We start from the raw sequence: 24852 nt of genomic DNA, 5'->3' as shown, positions 1-24852 counted from the left end.
AGTATCTTATTCTGTAAAAGATGTCAGTGAGTGCTACCTTACCCTGCAAACACGTACGTGTGTCTCCATATGTTACTCCATTCTCACTGGAAAAATTAGTGCAGTGACAGGAGGACACATCTTGAGTGTGTGTAGGTGTAATCTTTTCGACAGCAGGGTATGCACACGCTGTGACTCACTCTCTTTGCATACAATAGGTTGGCATGATTATATAACTAGGTGTGTTTGAGGGGAGAGCTGCTTAAGATACCTCTGTCTTTATTTAAGGGTGAGGGAGCAGAGTGAGGCGTTTATTAGGAATAAAGTGCAGACGTTGTTAATGGAACTCTATGATTAAAAAGTCAGCTTTTCAGGAATTGAGGAAAACTCTTCATATTCCCACTGATGTCTGTTTAACATTTTAGGGGCTATTATTGATGGCTTTTGCAGATCATTGTGAGAAAGTACAGCGGTGGAGAGTGTATAAAGGTAGAGTGTGGAGCCACAGACTGACCTCTGGAGTGGTAGTCTGCTGCCGGGCTGCTGATGGGCGCTTTCTTCACGGCAGAGGAGCGATAGACGATGTGCGTCCTTCCTCCTCCTCCCTCCTCCTCCTCCTCCTCGATCACTTCATCGCCCCTCTCCACCGGCTCGATGAAGAACTCCTCCTGCTCCATCCTGATCATACCGGCCTGACACAGAGAGAGGGGAGGGAGAGAAATAGGGGAAAATTAATGTGATTACATTAATACCCGCACATCTGTGACATCGTGTTAATACAGTCCCAAATCTAACCGCATAACACCCGTCCTCCTCCGCCCCTCCCTCCTTTCGCCTCTCACTCTCCTCTCCATCCATCCTTTATCTCATCCCCTGACACTTTAAAGAAAGAAATAGCCCTTTTGCTTTTTGCCCGCTGCTGTGTTCTGCGGCCGGCTGGGAGAGGAGAGGAGAGAAGAGAAGCGGAGGGGACAGTGGTCGTCCCTCCAGGGGCCCAGCGGAGGGCCGGAGTGACACCTGGCATCTGAGCCGGCCGACGCAGCAGCAGGAGATGAGACTGTCCCACTCCCATCCTGCACTAACACGCTCTGTCAGGTAATTCCCCATGTCCACCTAACACACACACACACACACACACACACACACGCACGCAAACACACATACACCGATGTGCACGAATACAAACACACTGGCAGAGAGTGAGAGGGAAAGCGAGACGGGAGAGAGAAAGAGAGAAGTAAAGAGGCATGTATACGCATACAGAGCACACACACGCACACACACACACACATACACACACACGCACGCAAAGAGCTGCATGCACATACACTGGGAAAACAGGCGCTGGGAAAATTGCCCGTCACTCTCTCTAATTCCATCTGTCTGTTTAGACAACTGGTAATTACCAAGGCAACGCACTGCTGTAGAGGGAAGCCATGGGGGAGAACGCACAGAGAGGATAGAGAGGCTTTGGAGGGGAAGAGCGCAAGAAAGAGAGGAATAAATGAAGGAGAGAAAAACATTGATACGCTCAGCGCTTGTCTCCTTCCACCCTCCCTCTGACAGGAGAGGGAAGGGATGATGAGCGAGTCGAACAGAGGAATGTGAATTGATGATGAAATAAAGAACTACAGTATGCATTACTGAGGGATGTGCGATGAAAAGTTGTGTGTGGACTGTAATGCGGAGAGCTTTGCTGAAAGACAACCAAGTCAAAAAATGCCACACTGGGGCACAATAACCTGCTACAAGTGGCCCTGCTTTATAATAACCTACCATATCTGGTAGTATTTATCACCTTTAAAGCTCCTATCTGAATTTAATCTAGATTTTTCAGCCTAATAACAGGGATACACATACAGTAGGCCTACATTCATAAATGCCAAGCAATCAATTTATAGTAATCAGTTTAACTCCCATCCATCAATCAGTTTCAGAAAGAAATATAAAGTATGTAATATGGATTATGATGTGATATGACATTCCTGGGATATGGATTTCAGTGTCAAGGCGGCTTTTTGTTTAGATTTAGATTACACATTAAGCTTTTAGCCCCAGCAAAACATGGAACAACTGAGTGATGTTTAAGATGAGATTTGTATACAACCTATACAATTTTCTATTAATACAGTAAGCTACTTTACAAGAATTGAGATAATGGTCATGCTTAAAGCCTCTATGCATAATTCAGAAATTCAGTTTAACATTCACACCACCAGTTATCTGAGATTGTTAAAGAAGACTTCTTTAACTTGTCTTTAACTTGTCAAAGTTAAAGACATTCGGTTATGAGAGTTTCAACCTGTTTTGAAACACACAGAGTTAATACTGTAATACCTGTTTGTGGTCGTTTGTATGTTGCCCAGCAAAATTCCTGAGGCCAATGCAGAATATCACTACAGGCTAAGAACATAAAGAAAATACTTCTGAAAAAACCCCCCAAAAAACAAGGGTGTCGAGGCAGTCTGAGCTGGATAGCTAGTGTCAGTTTATCCAAGCCCACAATACAATAAGAAAACACTACAGGACATACTGTACTGTGCGTTATCCCTTTGACTCTCTCAGGGGCCTATTGTGTGAAGTGCAGTCATGAGAGAAGTCCTCTCTCCCCTCCACTGACCACATCCATATACATGACAGCTCTCTGTCAGTCTATAGCATCTACATGGAGCCTGACTGTACCATAAAAGATAACAAATAGGACTGAGACCAGGGTTGAATTGTGAAAGCACCTCGACTCCAGCTAGCTATTTTTATGTGGTAAAATCATACTTGAATGAATTGTGAGCAACTATAGAATACTATCTATGGAAACCTTGGAGCTGTAAAGGCAGTGGTCGTATAAGACAGAGTACGCTCCACCTATACCTCAGAAGTTGATATGAAAGGAAATGGATATTAAAAGAATTGGCCCTTCAGAAATAAAAAAGGAGCTTTTTTTTCTTGCCTTTACTCTCTCGTCCTCTTCCATTCTCCTTTTTACTCTCTCTCTCTCTCTCTCTCTCTCCCTGTCAGTCTGAGGCTTTGGTCCCGGAAGGATGTCGACAAGCCACTGACCTGCCCTCTCTCTCCCTCCCTCTCTCTCTCTCTCTCTCTGTCTCTCCCTCTCTCTCTCTCATCCCTCCATTTCCCCGAGCCGTGGTGCGGCATTCCGATCGGAGCTGATGGATCTGCGATGGTGCATGCGTTCCCGCTCCAGAATACCAAGCAGTGGGGAGAGGAGAGCTGTGTCAAAGAAAAAGATGACATGTGGGACTGTGAGACATGGTTGGATCGATCAGAGCCGGCATGGTGCGGGCTGGTGGGGGTGTGGGGTGGGGGTCGGGTAGGGGGTGGGGGTGGGAGAGAGCTGGACATCTCCTTTGAAAAATCTGAGTGAATAAAGCATCAAAGAGTCTGTACAGATTTCTGTAGTGTGAAGCATTGTCTTCATTCCCTCTAAACCAGGAAGCAGGCAAGGCCTAGTCGAGGGGATTATGGGGAGGCTTGTCCAAACACTGTGTCCAGAACAACTGACTGAGAATCAGATTTATCCGCAGTACACCACGGGCCGTAACACCGCAACACGAGAGCTGTTGTTCCAAAACTCACCAACAGGGTTAGCGCGGCTGAGACCGTCACGGTAGAGCATTTTCTAAATCATAAACGTAGATTACTAGCATCTTTCAATATTTCTGAGTTGTTTTTTTCCCACATTTGATCATTTGCATGTAGAGAAGGCAATACATAAAGCACACAGTGGTGGGGGAAAAAAAAAACCACCTGCTCCTCTGCTGTTTTACTCATATGAAATATTACCACTGTTTCAGGAATAAATGTTAACTATGACAAAATGTTTTAATATTGGAACGGTTTCAACAAATTAGGGTGTCAGGGTGTCTTCAGTCGCTTTAGGAACGTGTGAAAATTTCACACCACCTTTTGTCTTAAATCCACAATTCTGCAGGTGAGACCTTTGACTGGATTTGACGCTCTGTCATGTCTTCAAAGTCCACTGAACGTGCACACAGGTACAGGCAATCGGTGGAGTACGTGTTAAATATGCAACACTTAATTAGCATAATAATTTCATCGGCTGTCACCTATATAAGCGCTTAGTATAGGGCAACAGTAATCGTACTCACTCATGGCAATCAAAGCAGTTGCCATCGAATAAGCCCTATAGGCAGATACATAGGTTTTAAGACTTAAGTTAACCAGCTATTGGAGGAGGGAAAAAACACATAGCTGAAATGCTGAAATGATCTCTTATTGGTGGACAGTCGGATCTATTTCAGGTCATATTTCAATCAATCTGAACACTTCCTTGAGTTCACCCCATCGCGAGAAATGAACGATATCCGGGTGATTTATCATCAAAGAGGACTGAAGGAGAGAAAACATAAATACACTCGCTGGAAAGTGTAACCTATCCCATATCTGGCTTATCTTCAACTGACACACACACACACACACACACGACCCGACATATATAAAGGGCTATTATTACCCTCTCGGCCATTGAGACGGTGACACTAACCACAGTCCCTTCCCTCGGGGACACTGAGGCCCATCTGCAAGGCTCCGAATCTGGAGGCTACAACCTGGGTGTCCGGTTACAAAGGGAGGATCCTCTGCATTTGAAGACATACCAGGCTCTATTTAAAGAGTGGAGGAGAGTAACCTGAGCGCCGGCTAAGTGTCCTATGGGGCACGTGAGACAGAGGAATAGCAGAAAAGCAGCGTTGGAGTGGAGGAGCGGATGTTGTGGTGAGGATCAAAGTCACACCCGGTCGGGGCCCTTCAGAGCAGGCAGTGTGTGTGAGTGTGTTTGATCTGGTGTCAGTGTGTCAGTATATATATGTGCGTGTGTGTGTGTGTGTTTGATCTGATTCATAGCCCTACTACTGTTGGCTAGCTTCACACACAGTTGCACACATGCATCCACAGGCACACACACTCTCTCTCACACACACACACGCGGATATAGCTTTGATAGTGACTCACTCACACTGTGTAACCCTCCAATTCATTCATCCATTGAGTCATAAGAGAATCGGGCTCGTTGTACAATAGTAAGGCTGATTCGAAGAATTAGCTACACTTCAGAGAGAGAGATTAAAAGTGCATGTCACCACCAATATTAATAGTGTTGTCTTTAATCGCAGCCGCGACAAATCGCACCTTTATTCCGCAGTCAGGTTCAGAGGAAGCAGAGTTTTGTGTTTGGATTATGATTATAGCTCAGGCAGAAATGCAGATTTATCTGAAATTTATGAAGGCATGCATGAACCAAAGCTATTTAAAACACCCAGGGATGCTAAATATATAAGACATTTATGACCCTTGGCAAACCTTTCCTCTCTACTGCTTTACTCTCACAGGAGAATAGGTAGAGAGCAGAGAGCGAGAGAGAGAGAGAGAGAGAGAGAGAGAGAGAGAGAGAGAGAGAGAGAGAGAGAACTGTAATTAAGGTTAAGTATTAAGACAGATTCATTAAGTGAATTAAATTATTTGCTTAATGTCCTGAAGAGCGAGGTGATTGCCCAATTATGTTAATCAGGGATATGCTAGGAGGATGAGGAGGATGAATCCGACGCAGCAAACAAAATTTATCAAATGTAAACACATGGAAAGGAGGGGGCTTTCATACTATTTCACTCTTCTGTCCTCCGTCAATTACACAAACACATACGCACATATACATACACACACACGCACACGTCATGTAGTGTGTATGTGTGTGTGTGTGTGTGTGTGTGTGTGTGTGTGTGTGTGGTGGCAGCCAGATGCCAGTGTGATTTAAGTCCCGGAGGACTTAGCGATGCAGCTCTGTCCCTGTCACCCTGCTCAGCTCATTACCTAGAGTGGTCTCTAAAAATGGTCACACTCCAAAATAACACACACACACACACGCACACATGTCTGCATGCGCGTACCGTAAGCGCGCACACACACACACACACACACTCACACACACACACGGTCGCCCTCTCTCTCTCTTTTTCCCTGCTCCCTCCCTCTCATTTGCAAATTGTTCATTTTTGCCCTACATTTTGGATCACAATATGTCAGCCAAAGTACACACACACACAAACACACACACATACACCCATACACTCTTTCTCTCTCTCTCACACACACACACCCACACATAAAGTCTGGGTCAGTCCAGGTTAAACCTCTCCAGTCAGGCCCGTACACATCAACTGTCTGTGACCCCTAAAAGAAAAAAAAAAGAGGGAATTGTAAAAATGCAGAAGTGAAAGGAAGAGGGGGGGGGGGGACATAAATAAACAGTGAAATCTCACCCTTGCTCCCTGCAAAGCCGCTCAGGCTTTTAGTCAGAGAGTTCCAGGAACGTCTTCCCTCTTCCTCGCGACCCCCATAGAGCACTTTGGGTCATGGGCTCTAAACTCAGCCGGCGCTCTGTTTCCTCCCTCCCCCCCCCCCCTCTCTATATATCGCTACTCCTCCCTCCTCTCCTTTCCCTCCGGGCAAGCATTCTCCACATAATCAGCTCCTTCTCCTGCCTTTATTCCTTTTTTTTTTTTCCCCTACCACTTTCTCCATCTCTTCTCTTTTCATCCCCCCTCTTTGTTTCTCTCCCTTCTTCTCCTCTTACTATGCCATTAATATCCCATCCTCCCTCCCTTATTCGTTCGCTCTGTTTCTCATTACGCCAAGTGGGTGAGGCAGTCTGCGTGTGTGTGTGTGTGTGAGCGTGCATTGGGTGTGCAGGTGTAGGAAAAAAGAAGAGAGACAAAAGACGAGGGAGAACAGGCCGTCTTGTATAAGCATACTTTGGATGGCATGTGCCCTAAGAATAGCAGTAGTTAGGCGAACCTGGGTATTCTGACCACAGGGCCTGTGGAAATTTTGGTTCAGGCTGAGTGTGTTGACACAGAGAGAAACACAATCACTGACAGCCTGGCAGATATAAGGCTGACAGACAGGCTGCCAGGCAGACAGACAGACAATCTCAGTTTCTCTCTCTCTCTCTCCCTATTCCTCTTGTTATTCATCAGGACAGAAGCTCCCTCCCTCTGTTTTCTGTCCAAACAGAGATTATGAATCAGCAGAACGAGGACGGGAAAAAGGAGAGAAAATAGCGAGAGGCAGAATGAGTGGAGAAGTCAGGAGGAAAAGAAATGTGTGATAACCGGCCTGGGAGAGGAGACGGGGGGAACGAATGAGACAGTTTGAAAGTGAGAGATGAACGGCAAACGAGAAAGCGGAGAGGAGATTCCGTGGTGACGGAGGGGGATAGGAAGGGGGAAGGAAAGAGGAGAAGTTACAGATGAGCAAGAGGTAAGAGATAGAGGGATGTTCGTTCCGTGGTCAGTTCAGCACATCTGGAATGCAGTAAAGATCCTCCTCCACCTCATCTTCCCTCTCCTCCTCCTCCTCCCAATGTTCCACTCTCTCTCTCTCTCTCTCTCTCTCTCTCTCTCACTCTCTCTCTCTCTCCCCCTCTTTCTCCCAGCCGTCTGACAGCTTTCCCAGACAGCCAAAATGTTCTTGGCCTGACCAACACGGAGGAGTCAGGACAAGTGCGGTGAATGTTTACAGGATCCGACGATTAGAGGCCTTCCTCACTCCGTCTCTATGGGTCTTCTTCACAGTGTGGCTCAGGTATTAGCAGAGGGACGGTGTTTTCAAAAGCGTGTGGCAGGTTTTGCTACAGAGGGGGGGAGGGGGTTACAGTATTAGCTGAAATATTGCTGGATCAAACCCAACCCAACCCCTTAGAGAGGTGTATTCTAATTGCGAACTGGCTCATGGAGGGTGGCTGATGTTGTCTACAGTGGCCCCCAACAATGCCAAAGTGCCCTTGACTGAGAGATTGCACTGCAGGCAATGACTGAGGAAATGCATGTCTAGTCACTATGTGTTTGTTTAAGACGGATATATCTGAAAACACAAAACTTTACCTAGGGCTGGGTGATATATCGTAAAATATCCATATTGTGACATGAGACTAGATATCATCTGGGATTTTGGTTAAACAACTTTAATGTTACTTCTTCCAGGCTGCATTACAGTAAAGTGGCACAACTTATTAGCCTGTTCTGGCTCAGTAAAATGAACAGTGATTGGCTTTACCTGCTCATCACATCCATATTACTACTACTGATTACACATTACTGATTACTAATGATCGTTAACTTTAGAAATTTTCTTGTGTGTAAATATCTTATGAATCTTACGAATACTCATTCCGCCAAAATATCGTCACATTATCGATATCGAGGTATTCTAAAATATTGTGATATTTGATTTTGTCAGTATAGTCCAGCCCTAACTCTACCCTTTGCGTAAAGGGGAAAGGTGATCTTCCGACCAAAATAAATCCAGCAGCCTGACAAGGAGAGATCTGCACTTACACACCAGGTTTGGGGTTGTGAGTGATATCTGTACTAGAAGACATGATCTGTACAGGTGCAGCCCATAGACAGAAATACATCTGTGGAACGTCTGGGGTGCGTTGTCAGCGCATCACGACTTTCCAAGTGACAAGCCTGACACACATTTTAATAGACTGGAGGTTAGTCTTTAGGGATCTTTAGCCTCTGTGAGTTCCCTGCCCTCTCTATACTCACCGTGCTAATGCCAACACACACACACACACACACACACACACACACGCACAGAGCAGCGGCCAAGCACTCATCAATCCCTCTTACCGGCCCAGCCCAGCCATCGATCCACTTTGTGAGCATGTGTGTGTGTGCATGCGTGTTTTACGTGTGTGCGCGTTTGTGTGTGCGGTCTTCCAAATTGATAAATGACCTCGATTAGTGGCGACTGACCGCTCTATGATTGCAATCTAAGTGCAGCGGAGCAGCTGTTCCCAGAGCAGCGTTGTCTAAAGCAGTCTGTGATTAATACCACAGCGCTCTAATGAATTACAAACCAACCACTGGCCTGGGATCTGCTGGCCAGTAATAACTAAAATGCTGCACCTGTGAATTTGTGTCCCTTTACAGTTAGAGCTGAAGGTAAATCCTGATGAAAGATTTAGCTTGGACTGATAAAAACATGGAAAAACATGACATTTCAAACTGCAATGATACCTGCATTTTACTAGTCTCATTTGTGGTTTAAAAGCAGGATATTCAACCAATTTCAGATGTCTCCATATTTGCTCCATTACAGGTGTTTGGATAACCTGTCAGTTCGGCTTGTTGGAATGTAAGTAAGTGAGGTTTGTCTGTATGAGCGAGACGCGACGATAAAACACAATAAGCCTCTTTTTCTTCTCAATTAAAAGAAAAATCCCTCTCTGTCTCTCCCTCCTTTTCTCACTTGCTGTCGCTCCCCCTCTCTGTCTCTCTCTTGCTTCCACCTTCCTGACCCTCACTCCTATCAACCCCTCCCCTGATACTGACAGTCACACACACACACACACACACACACACACACACACACACACACTGACACTTCCACACTCTTGCACACACAGACACACGCGCAGATCCACGCCCATCCTCATCCTTATCTCTACTCTATCTCTATATCTCCACATCTATTGGGTATACCTGTAACCTAGCAACAGAGCAGACCCAAGACCCTCCCCTACCTGCTCACTCCACTGACTGCTGGACCCGAGAGCCAATCGGATTGTCTCAGGGCAACAGCGACAGCCAATCAAGCGTTCGCTCTAACTGGGAGTTGCCCCTTGCTCTCCACCCTTTCGACCCCACATGCAGGCAAAGAAGGGAGCATGCACACACACACACACACACACACACACAAACATACAAGTCTCTTGAGGCCGCCAGGAGAGATCACAGGATTGGGCTGACTTGCCTGTTGATTTCATAACAACCACTCCTTCATTAGCAGACTGAGGGAAGCTACCTGTGGAGCCGGTACACACACAGACACACACACATACACACAAAGCACAACAGAACAGAGCCAGCTAGAGTACTAATAACTAAATGAGAAAAGTTACAGTCAGGCACATTCAAACATAACATACCCTAGATAATAGTTCACACTCCTTCCCTCCGCCACACTACACATCTGTTTATTTTCTCTCTCTCTTCCTCTCTCTCTATCCTCCACCTATCTTTCACCCTCTCCTCCCCCTCTCCCCCCCACCTCCTTCATTTTCACATTCCCTTTCTGGCTTTCCACTGGAATCTGTCAGAACAGGGTTGGAGCCGTGGATGTGGATGGGAGGGAAAGGCAGCATGCAATGGAGAGAGAGCGAATCCCTCGTCTACCTTTGAATTGTAAGAGCTCCCTCTCTCGCTCTCTCTCCGGCTGCACCGCTTCTGAAGGGAATGATCAAAGCGGGAAAATTGCGAGAATTAATCAGCCTCTCGTTGGATAGATGGAGGGGGAGAAAGAGAGAGAGAGAGGGGGAGAGAGAGGGGGAGAAGAGAGAGACATCTCTGTCCACACATCTGTTACTACAAACACTCCCTTTCTGGGCCCTGACTTCATGTATGATAATAAGTCGATCATGAAATATGATCGACTTATTAGTGAATGGAATCTGCCACTGGTATTAAAGAGAAACCAGACCACCAAACTTTGAAATTCCCAGTCCCACTATCATAGACGAAAGTGAGGGAAGCTGAGACCTTTATCTTGCAATTTTTACAAAAATGCAATGACTGGTGATGTTCTCTCAGATGTTCATATTTCCAATACAAAAACACAGCCAAGGCCTCCGAACAGTATTCCAAGAATTCCAAAGTTTCAAAGGATTCCAGGGAAGAAATCCAGTGTGGCTCTCTCGTCTCAAGTGTGAACCAGTGTGTGTGAGTGTGTGTGTGTGTGTGTGTGTGTGTGCATGTGTGTGTGTGTGTTGTCTGTGTGCATGCTAGTGTGTTGATGAGGTGAGGAGGCGGTGTTAGAGGGAAGCAATGGGAGTGTTGGTAAACTGAGGGCACGAGGACCACAGAGCCTCTTTGTTCTCCACCCATCTCTCTCTATCTCTCTCTCTCTCTCTCTCTCTCTCTCTATCTCTCTCTCTCTCTCTCTCTCTCTCTCTCTCTCAATTCAATTTCAATTCAATTCAATTCAATGTGCTTTATTGGCATGAAAGTTCACAGACAATATTGCCAAAGCATCAAGATGAATATCAGTCTAGGTGTGTGTGTGTGTGTGTGTGTGTGTGTGTGTGTGTGTGTGTGAGAGAGTCAGTGTCTGGACAGAGGAACTGGGTTGCTGCGTGTTCAGCTCCCGTACCCAGAGCCTCCATCGCAGAGTGAGGATCAGTAAACTATGTGAAGGAATTAATGTTTGCTGGTAAGAAGCGTTACACACATTTTATATGCAGTACACAATAACATTCAAAGAGATTCTCTCTCTCTCTCTCTCTCTCTCTCTCTCTCTCTTTCTCTCTCTCTCTCTTTCTCTCTCTCTCTCAAGCTTTGCGGCTCATAGTCACTTATTGGTATCTAAGTGTTAGGACATGTGAGAGAAAGTAGCCTACCTTATATGTGCAAGTGTGTGTGCCTGTCCATGTAGGTGTGTGTGTGTGTGTGTGTGTGTGTGTTCATACAGGACTATCTATCCTGCACGTCCTTGTGTGTGAGTGTATGTGTGTTGCTGCCAGCCTCCACTATGTGTGCAGGTGAAGGCCTGGTCACAAGGCAGTGGAATACTACAAAGGCCGAGCAGGGAGTAGGATTAGGTGGACGGCCTCAAGATGTCGCTGCAGCTCATCTGCATTTACTTACATCTTGAGTCCGAACGCGACCAGTGCAAAACCTCAGAGGAAGTCTTGACCACCATGCGGCAAAAAGCGGCTGATGAAGAACAGGTTCTGATGTGATGGCTTCCTAGCATATACAAAACAGATATGTGAAGAAATGGCTACTTGAAAGTTTGATTTTGTTGTTGACAAAAACAAAGACAAATCAAGTCCACAATTTAGCCTACTGCTGCTCTCCATGGCCTTTGGCACATGCCAGCACTGCCTCTAGTATAGCGGTTCTCAACGTGGGGTCCGGGGACCACCAGGGGTCCTTGAGGGGGTTCCAGGGGGTCCCCAGCAAATTGATAAATTGTTAAACTTCACCATTATTTAACACAATTTGAGAATGTAGAAGAATGATTATTTTGATCATAGTTTCACTGTCATCTCTCTACCTAAAATACAGATAGTCATGGAATTCTAGACAAAATCATATCTGACAATAGATAGACATTCAGATTTGGGTCTGAGAGACAAAATCTCATCAAATGGGGGTCCATGGCTCTAATGTGGACTAAATAAGGGGTCCTTGATATGAAAAAGGTTGAGAATCACTGATCTAGTATACATAGACCAAATTTCAGAATAAAAGTCACACACAGATAAAATGTGCATATCCTAATATACAGTATAAGGCCACAATGCTGTATCATACAAAGCTATTTATTTGATTTTTTTAATCCATACATCACTTGCATGCAGCACATACAGTAGCTGTGGAGAACGGCACTTGCGTCTTACGGCACATTTAAGTTGATTTCAATTATGAAATTACACTTTTTGCTGCTTATATCTGTTTTGTATACACTCAAGGAGAAAGCAATGGCATCAGAACCTGTTTCCAATCAGCCGCTATTTGCCGCACGGTGGTCAAGATTTCCTCCCAAGTTTTGCATGGGTCGTGTTAGGACTCAATATGCAAAAGTACATGCAAATGAATTAGAGCGCCATCTTGAGGCCGGTCGAGGTGACCGCACCGCAGATACAGTAGGAAACTCAGTGGGCAGGAAGGTCTGCTAGGTCCGTCTGGTGGGCAGAACAGAGAGAGGAAGACAGAGACGGGGGGAAGAGGCAGAATGTGTGTGGGAGAGAAAAACACTAAACAGAAGGTGAGGCGAGACAACTGAGTGGGGGGCCCTGAGACTGAGATGTGCTCAGGAGGGGTGTGTGTGTGTGTGTGTGTTTGTGTGTGTGTATGTGCGTACATGTGGCTTATGTATGAGATGTTGCATAAGCGCAGGTGTCAGCAGGTGCATGCAAGTGCTAATACGAGCTGGTGCATTGGCATCTGTGTGTGTGTGTGTGTGTGTGTGTGTGTGTGTGTGTGTGTGTGTGTAGGTGTGCCTAAGGACAATGCTGCTCCCTCATTACCCAACTGCTTCCTCCAGTCCAGCACTAATGAGGAGCCTCACCGTCACCAAGGTAATCAAGGTCAAGCCTAGGCCAACACACACACACACACACACCTTACACTGCAGCACCGCAGTGTGTCGTGTACATGTGCTTTCACATATGTGTGTGTGTGTGTGCAGCTGGAATTGTCCACTTAAATAAGGCAGTCTCAGTTTATCTGGATTGAGGGTGGCCCGGCAAATAATTATAGTGAAAAACAGGAAGAAAATGACATGGTGAGAGACAGAAATGTGTGTTTTGAAAAACACAGAGACAGATAGAGCACAAGAGGCTGATGGGTGGAGTTCTACAGGATGCCACATGGGCCAAACAGAGTAGTAGGAAGGATGTGGGTGTGATGTTATGTCCCTCCCCTCTCCTCTATCTTTCTCACCAGAGAGACAGAGAGAGAGAGAGAGAGAGAGAGAGAGAGAGAGAGAGAGCGCAAGGACACGAGGGAGGGCAGTAAGGAGTGAGGTAGAAATAGAGTAACAGACAGAGAAGCATAAGGAAGAGAGGGAGGGAGAGGCGGAGAATGGGAGGGAGAGGAAGGCAGAGTGTGATGTGCAGGGAGCCGGGGCTGGGAGGAGGGAGGGAGTGAGGAGAGGAGAGGAGAAAGAAAGGGAGGAGTAATTAAATGAAAAGAGCAATACTTAGCTCTTTAGTCTCATCCCTCAAGGCCGGCCTGACACCGCTACAGCTAGCTAATGTCATAGCAACAGGGGAAAGGAACCGGGAGAGAGAGAGAGAGAGAGAGAGAGAGAGAGAGAGAGAGAGAGAGAGAGGGAGAGGGAAAGTCGGTAAGAAAATAATGGGTGCGGCACAGAGAAAAAGATGGTAGAAAATGCAGGTACAGGCAAAAAGGAGAAACTAAGGGAGGAGGAAATTGAGTGAGGAAGGATGGAATGAAAGGTAGGAAGGATGGAAGGAAGGAAGGAGGGATGGATGGATGAAAGAGGGACAGAGGGATAGCGAACGCTGCAGAGTCAAGGACAGGGACATCGGGTTAGGAGTGAAGGGAATGACATAAACATGGAGAATAAGGGAATTAAACAGGAGGCAAAGAGAGGGAGAGGACTGGCAAAACGCCAGAGGAATAAAAGGCCATACCGTCCCCTTCCCTCCCTCTATCCCATTTTCTCTCTCTCTCTCTCTCTCCCTCTCTTCCTTGAGCTGCTGTACCTGTGTTTACCATTGTCTCTATCTCTAATTATCCTCTCTGAATAATTCACCGGACTATCAATAATTCAGCTTTAATTAGCTTAGACACACCAAGACAGGCTTGGACTTCACTGCTAAACGTGGACAGAACAATCATCAAAAAAGAGCCAAACACACGCAGCGGGAGCAGCTTCAGGTAGCCTGGAAGGGGAGTGACGCATGACAGGCATGAGAAAGGAACGATCCAAACATCTTAGCGGGATCTCTCCTAACTGACGACCGGATGAGAAAGCCAGATGCAGGAATCCCGCCTCAGAACAGGACCGCAGTCCACCTGGACATTGACAAAATGGTCAAGAAAACATGTGCAACCGAAAGTCCCAAACCAAATCACTTTAAATTTGTTTGGGCCTCTTGACGTGATAGAGTTTGACGTTCACTCACAGAGAGAAAAGGGGAGAAGGCAGCACTGATAGCTTCCCTCAACTCATCTCTCTCTCTCTCTCTCTCTCTCTCTCTCTCTCTCTCTCTCTCTCTCTCGCTCTCTCTCTCCCTCTCTCCCTCTCTCTCTCTCTCCCCCCTCTCCATCTCCTCCATGTTCTCTGAGTCTCTTTATTTCAGTGTGAATTGTTGGCAGGTTAAGTGCAGAACTGGGACTCTTAAAGGCGCCTGTTTCATCCGTCAACTCCCCCGATATTTTCCAGAGACACTCGCGCTCCTACACACGCGCGCGCATGCACACACACACACACGCACACACACACACTCACAGACAGACATACGCATGACACACGCACAGACATTCCCACAGCAGCATCTCCAGCACAGTGTGGCTGCTATGTGGTGGAGACGGATTAGCAACTAGGACCAAAGCCACTATAAAAGATTCCAACCTAGAGCTTATGACTCACTCGTCTGTCTGTGGCGTGTGTGTGTGTGTGTGTGTGTGCGTGTGTGTGACCATGTGTTTGTGTGTCTGTGCCTCTGTGTGTTCCAGTCCAAATAGAGTGTACACCAATAAGACCTGCCTTTCGATCGATTGGGCTCAGACTATGCCTCAGCTGACAGGCCGGGCCTGTTGTTCTCTTGATTGATCCAACCTCTCTGGGTGTGTGGGTGTGTGTTTGTGTGTGTGTTTAAAAATAGGGACAGAAAAGAAAGGAGATTTGTGCACTTTATCCCTGTGTGTGTGTGTGTTCGATATGTGTAACTGTGCTCTGGTTTAGTTACTTTAAAACATCCTTTAACACATACATTCCCATTATTTACACCTATTGCTAAAATCAACACTGAAATTCTGGGAGGTCAGCTTAGTTTCTTTGGGTCTGACTATTGCAAATTGTCACAGAAGTTTCATCTACCCACTTATAATTAATAGGCACAACGCTTCCTGGAGCGGTAGATTCAGCCTCTCAAGTTCCCACAATTTATTATTCTTTATAATTTAAAACGAGCTTCATTCACGACAGCAGGCTTCTCCGTGGGCCACACCTCATAAACAGGAAGCCCGCCGCCACGCACGCCAGGCCTCGTGGGGGGGGGGGGGGGGAGGGGAGAGTGGAGGAAGAGGAGAAGAAGGACGAGGACGAAAAGGAGGAGAACGAGGTGGGGGAAACAAAAGAGGGAGAGAGGAAAAAGGAGAGGCGGTGCGGAAGCAGCAGGTTAGCACTAATGGTCAATGACGTGTTAGCGCTGCGGCTAGGCTTAGCGCAGGCGCCTGAACCGCTGAAATATTTACTAGGCCCACAGAACGAGAGACTCGCTCACTTCAAATCAGCTGGAACACAGAAAGAGAGAGAGAGAGAGAGAGAGAGAAAGAGGGAGAGAGAGAGAGAGAAAGTAAGAAAAAGAGCTGTGCCACTTTTCTACCTCTTTGGTGCACCGAGGTACAGCACATGCAGTTCAGACGGACAGCGCCGCATGAATAATGTGCATGTGTGACTTTTTGTTTTACTTATTCATTTTTGGCCCGGCATGTAGGACCTCTGCTTCAGTTTGTTTACAGGGGAAACCATAAGGAGGCGGAAGTGCAGAGAGACAGAGAAGAACTTATTTGCCCATGTTTGCTTTTCTAGTGCCTTATCTAATCGCACTTTTCTCCAGCTCGCCTCTGCACACACACACACACACACACACACACACACACACACAGAGGGCTTTATTTCAAGCCTTGCACTAATTCTTTTCATGACGGATGTACTTTTGGCCCACAGGCCCAGTCTGGTCTTCGCTCTGGGTTTTACGAGAGATAGGACAAGCTCTGGCTCCACCACAACTCCTCCTTCGCTTCTATCTCTCTCTCTCCCACACTCATTCCTCACCTCTCTCTTTCTGTGTCTCACTGTATCTCTCTATAAGATGTGGAAACAACATGGAATGGATTTCCAGATTTATAGAGGGGAGTAGGGTGCTGGTTGGGGCAAAGAGATAAGAGGATGGTCTCACTCACTGGCAGGCCCCATTCAATTTCAATGGAACACTTTATACAAGCCCACACTAGCCATACATCTGAGATCTGGTATACCGTGTGTGCATGTGTGTGTGTGTGTGTGTGTGTGTGTGTCCGCGTACATGTGTGTGAGGCTGTGTGGGTGTGTGAAAGTGAACCAGCCAAACTCCTCAGTGTGTTTTTCAAGCGCTTGTCAGCTTCAAAGACGGGGGTCAAACCAACAGGCACCTGACACAAGCTAACTTCACTTACCGCTGCCATGGCAACAGAAAACAAACAGAAAATGAAAACATACTGCATTTTCATCATGACAGCTCAGTGTCTCTCGCCCTCACTCCCTCTCTGTCTCTCTCTCTCTCTCTCTCTCTCTCTCCTGGACTGGACAGATGACAGGAGCAAGGGATGTGGGAAGAGAGACAGAAATCTGTCACTTCTGTTCTGCTTTCCCTGTGAAGTTTTCACTCTCTCTGTCCTGCAGCCCCAGTAGTGTTTTTGTTTTTACCTTTAACCGCAGATGATTGAACTTCGTCATCCTCCCTCTCCCCCTCTCCCTCTCTCTCCCTCTCTCTCCCTCTCTCTCCCTCTCTCTCTCTCCCTCTCTCTCCCTCTCTCTGTGAGCCCAAGGCGGACGTGTCTGGGAGCCGAGTTTTCCCTGAGCCAGCCTGACAGTTCCAGCTTAATATTTAACCGCTGCATGTGCATGATGGTGAAATTCACACACACACACACACACACACACACACACACACACACACTCACTCACACACATGCACGCACCCATGCATGGTAATGCTGTACATGTATATGCACATGCACACAAATGCATGCACAAGCATCCACAAATGGAATCCCATCTCACAATTTAAATGCAAAATACTAAATTTTCAAAACAACAAATAATTGAAACAACAACAATAAATAAGTGGAATTGTCACTCCAAGAGAAGTTTGTGTGTCTTACCTAACTGACGGTCCTTGTGGCAGAACCCACGGGTTTAACATGGCGGTTGCTGATGGCACCGCTAATGATAAGTTATGTTTTCTGGCGAAGCTGCGTGAGCCTGTCCATTATCTCCCTCTCTACTGGCCTCTTTCTCTCCTTCCCTCCCACTCTGCCTCTCTCTCTCCCGCTCCCTCCCTTGTTCTTTCTCTCACTTTTTCTTTTTAATTACCTGATGTCTCCTCTTCTGGCCCAGACGCCAATAGAGATGTGAGCGGCACCGTCTGCACTGAACCGTCTGTGTACGTCTGAACTCTGAGCTCGCCTCCGTCTGAGAGTGTGTCTGTATCCCCAAGTGTGCATCTGAGTGTGTGTATCTGGGCACAGCCTGTCTGTACTTTCTGTCCGTGAATCTGAGGTTATTTGAAAGTGCCATTCAACCTGCCAACAATCACAAGCTTGTCTATGCACTCAAATTATGGGTTGAATTTACACCAGAACAAAAAAAAAGAACCCTAAATGATCCAAATTAAAGGATTTTTAGTTGAAATGAGCCAGGAACCAATATTCATGGATCATTTGATGCAAGATATAGACCGATCCAACTGGTCCCATCAGATGTAGACTCTTCCCTGATATAGACAGGTGTCAAATCTGCACTTCAAGATTCTGTACTTTAAACAGACACGGCTCTGAGTCACTTTCGATTGTCTGTTCCTATGTAAATCAATCTCTGCCCTCTCTACCGATTAGGACCCGCGCCAAGAGCAACAGTCGCTCAAAACGAAGACAAGAGGGGGTGGAGGCGGGGGGGCGGGTGGAGGACGGGATAGAAAGACAGAGGAAATGCAAAGAGAAGACAAATGACAGCAAGAGAAGAAAATTAGGTTTTGGAGGGATTAGCGGGAGACGATCATAAACTAACTCAGATAAGCTGACAAGACAGAAATGTGGAACATACACAGACGGCATTCAGGAGAAGTGTATGATCTGATGCTAAGTTCTCAAATAGATTTTGGCTCAGGCCTGTTTGCCCCCCCCCCACTTTTCACAACACGGTATTCTGTCTGTGTAGTGCTCTCCCTCTGCATGTCTGTGTTTTTTCTCCCCTTTTCTGTTTCCTGTGTCCATCTCGCTGTGATGCCCCTTTTCTCCCATGATGCCAAGCTCAGATGCCCCATCTGCGACGGGCATGAAGACAGAGGCGGCTTGTTGCACTTCAAAAGCACCTGAGAGGCCTCTGCCACTCTGGCGCTGCAGCAGAGAGGACTGGATACTGAGACTGGGAAACTACCTGCCAAGGGAGTCCTCTGTGTGTGTGTGTGTGTGTGTGTGCGCATGGCAGGGACTTAAAGGTTTCATTCCTCTTGTTGTCACTGTTGGCATGGAGAAGGCAACATGAGATGGGTCTTACATGGTGGGTTGTGAGAGTGTGCCTGAAAGAGGGATTAGTGTTAAAAGACAGAACAGCGATAAGAGGAAAAAAAAGAGGGTGGAGGGGGCATCCCCGGTCCAAACTGGAACCTTTCACACTAGTCTTTTGAGCGAAACGGTCTGGGAAGCTACTTTGATGTAGCCAACAACACAGATTCAGCGATGAGGAGGTTTATTTTGTTCCCATCGGTGTCCTCTCTTTTAAATCCAGCAACCACGGGTCATTTTGTAAGTATGACTCATCTCTCAGTCTACAGTTGATTGACAGTACATTACTGAGCAAACCTCATGAAGGGTGTCCTATGACTGAAGATGTCACAATAAACACTAAGGTTAAAAAAAGATAATTTTATTTTACTATTTCTTGCACAAAATATATATTTTTCTAACCCAGCTCTAATGAAATGTAAGACATTAACAGGTCTCAAAGGATTATCATGTCAATCCAAGTATTCCCTCCCATTTGGATTTTGTCATTCTACAACTCAAACAGCTAATCTGATATCGCAAAATCTAGGATTCTGGGATTGAACTAGATGCACTATGATGAATGACATGTGGATTCATCAAAACGGAGTACCTCAGAATATCAAGGACACGAAGGGAAATATGAGAGGGAAAGAATGAAAGAGGGAGTGAGATGAGAGGATAAACTAGGCCATCGGTGCAGCGTCACATTAAATGATGAAGAATGGGTCAATGGAAATGCAGGCTAAAATACTCTTGTTTACCCACTGCTTTCTGACGGGGATTTTGAGGAGTTGTATTGTCTAATAAAGATTACACAGCAAACTTTAGCTATGAATTAGTCACATAGGCTTGTTTTATAAAGCCATAGCTTGTCATATGGGCACTCAAGCCAGACAGGCTTCCACACAGACTCGCAGTGTTTTGACAGTTTGGTCCTGGATCGCCGGTGTTGCCTACCAGCTGTATCGCTTTACTTGATCCTTTTGCGGTGGCAAGCTCGTCATTTTTAGAGGGCATTTAGCTTGCCATGTAGCCTAGCTGTGAGCTTTCCTGAGATAAACATATACACTGGCTGCTTAGCAGCCAATCAGAGGGAGAGATGACAGGCTGACAGAGATAAAAACCAATCCAAACACTGGAGTTAGCCACACACCCACAAATTAATCAAATCGTGGATAATTTCAAGGGCAAATCACAAAACAGAGTGCTTACACAAAAACATATTTTATGGATTTTTAAATCATAAACTAAATTAGTTTTCAAATAATGCCATTTACATAGTTTTTTTTTTATTTTTATAGGTGGGGCAGTAACGTTGTAGCAACTGAATGGAAGGAGAAGCACTGAATACTGTATTACTGGGTGGTTTGATAGCTTGTGAGGCTCGGTGGGTACAAACAAACATATTTTTCTGCATTTCTGCTTAACCCTGTGCCCCTTGCCTTTCAGTGATCAAGCACACACACACACAAACACACACACACACACACACACACACACACACACACACACACAAACACACACACACACACACACACACATGAACACACACATGAACACACACACACACACAGGAGGTCAGCTTGTCTTTATGCCAGAGACCTTGTAGAAGGCCACCCAGTGAATAGCAGACATAACAGCTCGGCACAGCAGGCAAGACACTAGAGAGAAGGGCACAGCGTGCGCAGTACAGATATCTGTCAGAACAGCCAGGCTTTTGAAAAGCCTCACAACATCTACAGTATCTACCAGAAGCTTCTGCTATCTCTGTGGAGGACATGCTTCAAGTCGTGTCAGGGAAAGCACAGTGGCAATGCTACTGATATTCCTGAAAGCTGTGAGGTTGCATAGAGCTGCTTTCAAATGAAATCAGACAACTATTTAGAGACTGAGAATAGAAACACAGCTCTTTTCAGCATCACCAGAATATAAGTTACACAGTGGGTTTTGACGGGGTTCCATGGGGCAGTTGAAAGGACCGTGCAAACATTCAAACCAAGCAACATGTTGCCACTGCTAACCCAACTCCAATATTGGTGATTTCCATGATTTAACTTCAGTTGAAGGATTACATGCTCCTCTATGGGTTGAGGAAACACAGCGACCCTTGGGTTTATGAAACCTTTTCAGTGCCAGTTAGCTGAACTGAAAAACACATGGTCTTCAGGCTAAAACCAAGTTGGTGGCCAAAAGGTCAATCAAGTTGACCTTTTGGATAGACAACAAAAGTTTCAGGGATTTCATGCAACAGCAGTAGATTTAGCATTTAAACACCGCTGGTTGCCATGGTAAGACAGAGGTCAGGAGGTCAAGAATACATGTGATTTTTCAGTTTAGTGATGTTAGCCATTCATGCCGTGCATGCACATACAGCACACACACACACACACACACACACACACGAATACTGGCTCTCATGACCTCCCTCTCCCTCATTAGCTGGAATCAGCCTGATCATTCCCGGACAGGCCTGGGAACGGGAATGGGGCTGGGAATACCGCCACGCTCCCAGGAATTCCCTCACACTCATTTAACCCTCATTAGCATCAAGAGAAAGCGAGACAAGGGAGCGACGGGACAGGCTCCGGCCTCAGGGGCTCGGTGTGGGAAGCGGAGACGGGGACAGGAACAGGGAATAGGGGCAGGAATTGGGGCAAGAGTGGGAAAATTAATGGGTGTCAAGAAGTGTTGGGTGCAGAACTCGGTCAACACAGCATCCTTCCTCTCACATCGCCTCTGTCTGACAGGTCTTTTTTCCAATGACCGTCCTGTCTGTCTAGCCATGCCATTCGTATATACACTCACCGAGCACTTTATTAGGAACACCTTACTAATGCTAGGTAGGTATCAGCTTTCAGCTCAGTGTCAACCGGCTACCAAAGTGCCATCCGCCTCAAGGTTCCACGTGTTGCATTCTGAGATGCTTTTCTGCTCACCACAGTTGTAAAGAGGTTATCTGAGTTATACTGTCGCCTTTCTGTCAGCTCCAATCAGTCTGACCATTCTCCTCTGACCTCTCCCAACAAGGCGTTTCCGTCCACAGAACTGCCGCTCACTGGATGATTTTTGTTTTTCGCACCATTCTGTGTAAACTCTAGAGACTGTTGTGCGTGAAAATCCCAGGAGATCAGCAGTTTCAGAAATACTCAAAGCAGCCCGTCTGGCACCAACAGCTATGCCATGGTCAAAGTCACTGAGATCACATTTTTTCCCCATTCTGATGTTTGATGTGAACATTAACTGAAGCTGCTGACCTGTATCTGCATGATCTTATGCATTGCACTGCTGCCACATGATTGTCTGATTGGATAATTGCATGAATAAGCAGGTGCACAGGTGTTTCTAATAAAGTGCTCGGTGAGTGTATATCTCAAGACTATCCTTTTTTCCTAGGCTGCACGCACCTCATCTGCATGTGTGTGTGCATGAATGACAGAGGACCGGACTGGCACTGGAAGTGTTTATCACACCATCCCTTCCATTATGATGCTGCTGTGTGAAATTTTGATAACTGTAATTTCTCAGTTTCATAGCTGAATTGAAAGTATCAGCATCGAGAAGCCATGCATATTTTTTCTTAATTCCTGAAAAGCTGACTGGAAGTGTTTCATCCTACAGCGGCACTATAATGAGAACTGCCGTCCCCAGAGCTAAATTCTCCTTATTTGTATTCACACAAATAGGACACATATGGGCGATAATAATAAAAAAAAAAGTGATAACAAAGCAGCTATAGAAGACTGAATATAGAATAAACAAAGCAAATGTCAACGTCAACACAGATAGGCAGGGGCTTTCAGCAAGGAGAAACGCTGAAGATGGATAAGATCTTGCAAATAGACGGCATGTCGATCCCATTGTATTTTTAGATCACATATTTGTCTGAACAAAGCATTGACTTTGTGTTTGTGTTGGGCAGTGAGTATCTTAGAAATTATGACTCAAGAAAGTCTGGCTGTAACCCACTAAATATGAAGAATTAGTCATTTTGCATAGTAAACAGCCATTAAGGAAGGTTGGTAGCATTGGTAGCCTTTCCAGCTGTCCTAGATGACAAATTCAGCTCTGCCAGCCAACTGGTATTTTCATCTCAACATTTTTAGCATACTGACAAGATAACAAAATCACCAAATTTTTGGGTTAGTTTAGATGGACCAGCTATCTAAAACAACTCGGGCTGGAGTTATTTTGCTGAGTATCTGACTTTGCCCCACCACTCTTTGTGTATGTACTGTATGAATATATGACGACGAAGGGTTTACGCTGAAGAATTCCTCCCTGTGTAATATCTTCTGGCATGAAACAATGTGCTGAGAGAATGGCTTTAGGAGTAATTTCCAACCCCCAGCCCTTTCCTCCGCTGTTGCTCTCCTTTGTCTCGCCCCCTCACTGGCCTGCCTTTCTTCCAGCGCTGTGATCCTGCCTGGTTATTAATTCATAGTTAAATCTAAACGGTCTGGACACTCGGATAACCCTTCCACCGCTGCTCATTTTACGCTTGGGAGGGCCACCACTGTGCACCCCCACAAACTTCTGACAAACACGCACACATAAGAACACACACTCGTGATCATACACACACACACACACATACACGCATGCACGCTCTGTCTCACACACACACACACATGTGCATAAAGACACCCATGCATGCTCTCTCTCTCACACACCCTTGCAAACACACACACCCACACGCATAATGTAAACACACAATTTCAGCATGTATTATCAGAATGGAATAGCTATAATATAAACACAATTATAATTCTTTGGCCTTTCCAACTGAATGAAAACCCATGCACAGCTGTGATCATCATATTCTTTGGACACTTTGCAGAATGAATGTTAAGTATGGCTACACTTTATGCAGAGAAGACAGTGTCTTCACATAGTTTAGATACCATTTCCAAGACACAACAAGCAATTCTGCTAACAAAGTCTCAAGTGGCCCGCTAACTAAACTAAATTTGTACACTGGTCCACACTCACTTCTCCAGCATGCTGCATCAAAGGGTACGTGCACACACTCATGCACCCCACACACACACACCCACACACATTCTTGCACATGCATACGCACCCTTGCTGTCAGGCTAGTGATAAATTGCAGGGAAAATGAAAAGGGGTAGCAGTAATCTGACACCTCCAGCGCTGGGCAACCAGTAATTAAATCCCTTCATTAGGTCAAATATTTGATTATGAGGAACCTGGGGGGGACTCTAGTAATGACCTCTTTCTGTGGAGGGAGGGAGGAGGAGAGGAGAGGAGAGGAGAGGAGAGGGAAATCACTGAGGGAGCAGAAGAGGACACAAAAAACAGAAAAAATGGATGGGGAGAAGGCAAGGCAGAGGAGGAGGAGCGAAAGAGGAGAGGAGGCGAAGACAGGGAGAGAACGGAAAAGGAGAAGTCATCTACATATTGTCGGTATAGTCCCTGACTATGTTCTTCACACCTCCTCCCCGCTTTTCCCTCTGTCTCTGGATAGCGTCTGTGTGTTGTTGTAGTAAGGCGAAAACGCTGGCCGCAGCATATTGCTAATGTGTTGATGAAGGCAGCCCAGGCCAAGGGAGTCTCTCTCTGGTGGAAGACAGACAGTGTGCGTGTTCGACAGACGAGTGAACATCGCTGGCCTCCGCCTCAACCCTCTCTGGGAAGCTGCTAGCTTCAGCCTGCGACTGCACACCATCTCCTCCACTCTGCTGTGCTCAGACTGAGCCCTAAGCACTGCTACTCCTCGTGCATTAGCTTGAGATGCTACAGACAAGAGGACTAAGCACAGAAAAAACAGGAGTATGTAACAGTATGCATAAAACCTAGCGACATGAATAGA

The 24852-nt window shown here is 46.1% G+C and overlaps 1 protein-coding gene across 1 annotated transcript in view; it reads right to left on the bottom strand.

Annotated features, from left to right (window-relative positions):
- Positions 1-493: 493 nt before the first annotated feature.
- LOC139656400 (A disintegrin and metalloproteinase with thrombospondin motifs 2-like) overlaps positions 494-24852 on the bottom strand; it is a gene marked incomplete at its 3' end in the record, with an annotated part of 42868 nt that continues 18509 nt past the window's right edge. Inside the window, exon 3 of the mRNA XM_071533962.1 lies at positions 494-671. Within this exon, the coding sequence (XP_071390063.1) occupies positions 494-671 (178 nt within the window). The remainder of the gene's footprint in view (positions 672-24852) is intronic.

This window comes from Centroberyx affinis, unplaced genomic scaffold, assembly GCF_046629955.1.
Source record: "Centroberyx affinis isolate AG114_WGS23_722 - 3 ecotype Tasmania unplaced genomic scaffold, CSIRO-AGI_Caff_v1 ptg002473l_1, whole genome shotgun sequence".
Taxonomy (NCBI): domain Eukaryota; kingdom Metazoa; phylum Chordata; class Actinopteri; order Beryciformes; family Berycidae; genus Centroberyx; species Centroberyx affinis.
The sequence above is the reverse complement of the archived record's forward strand: the minus strand, read 5'-3'. Positions and strand labels throughout refer to the sequence as shown.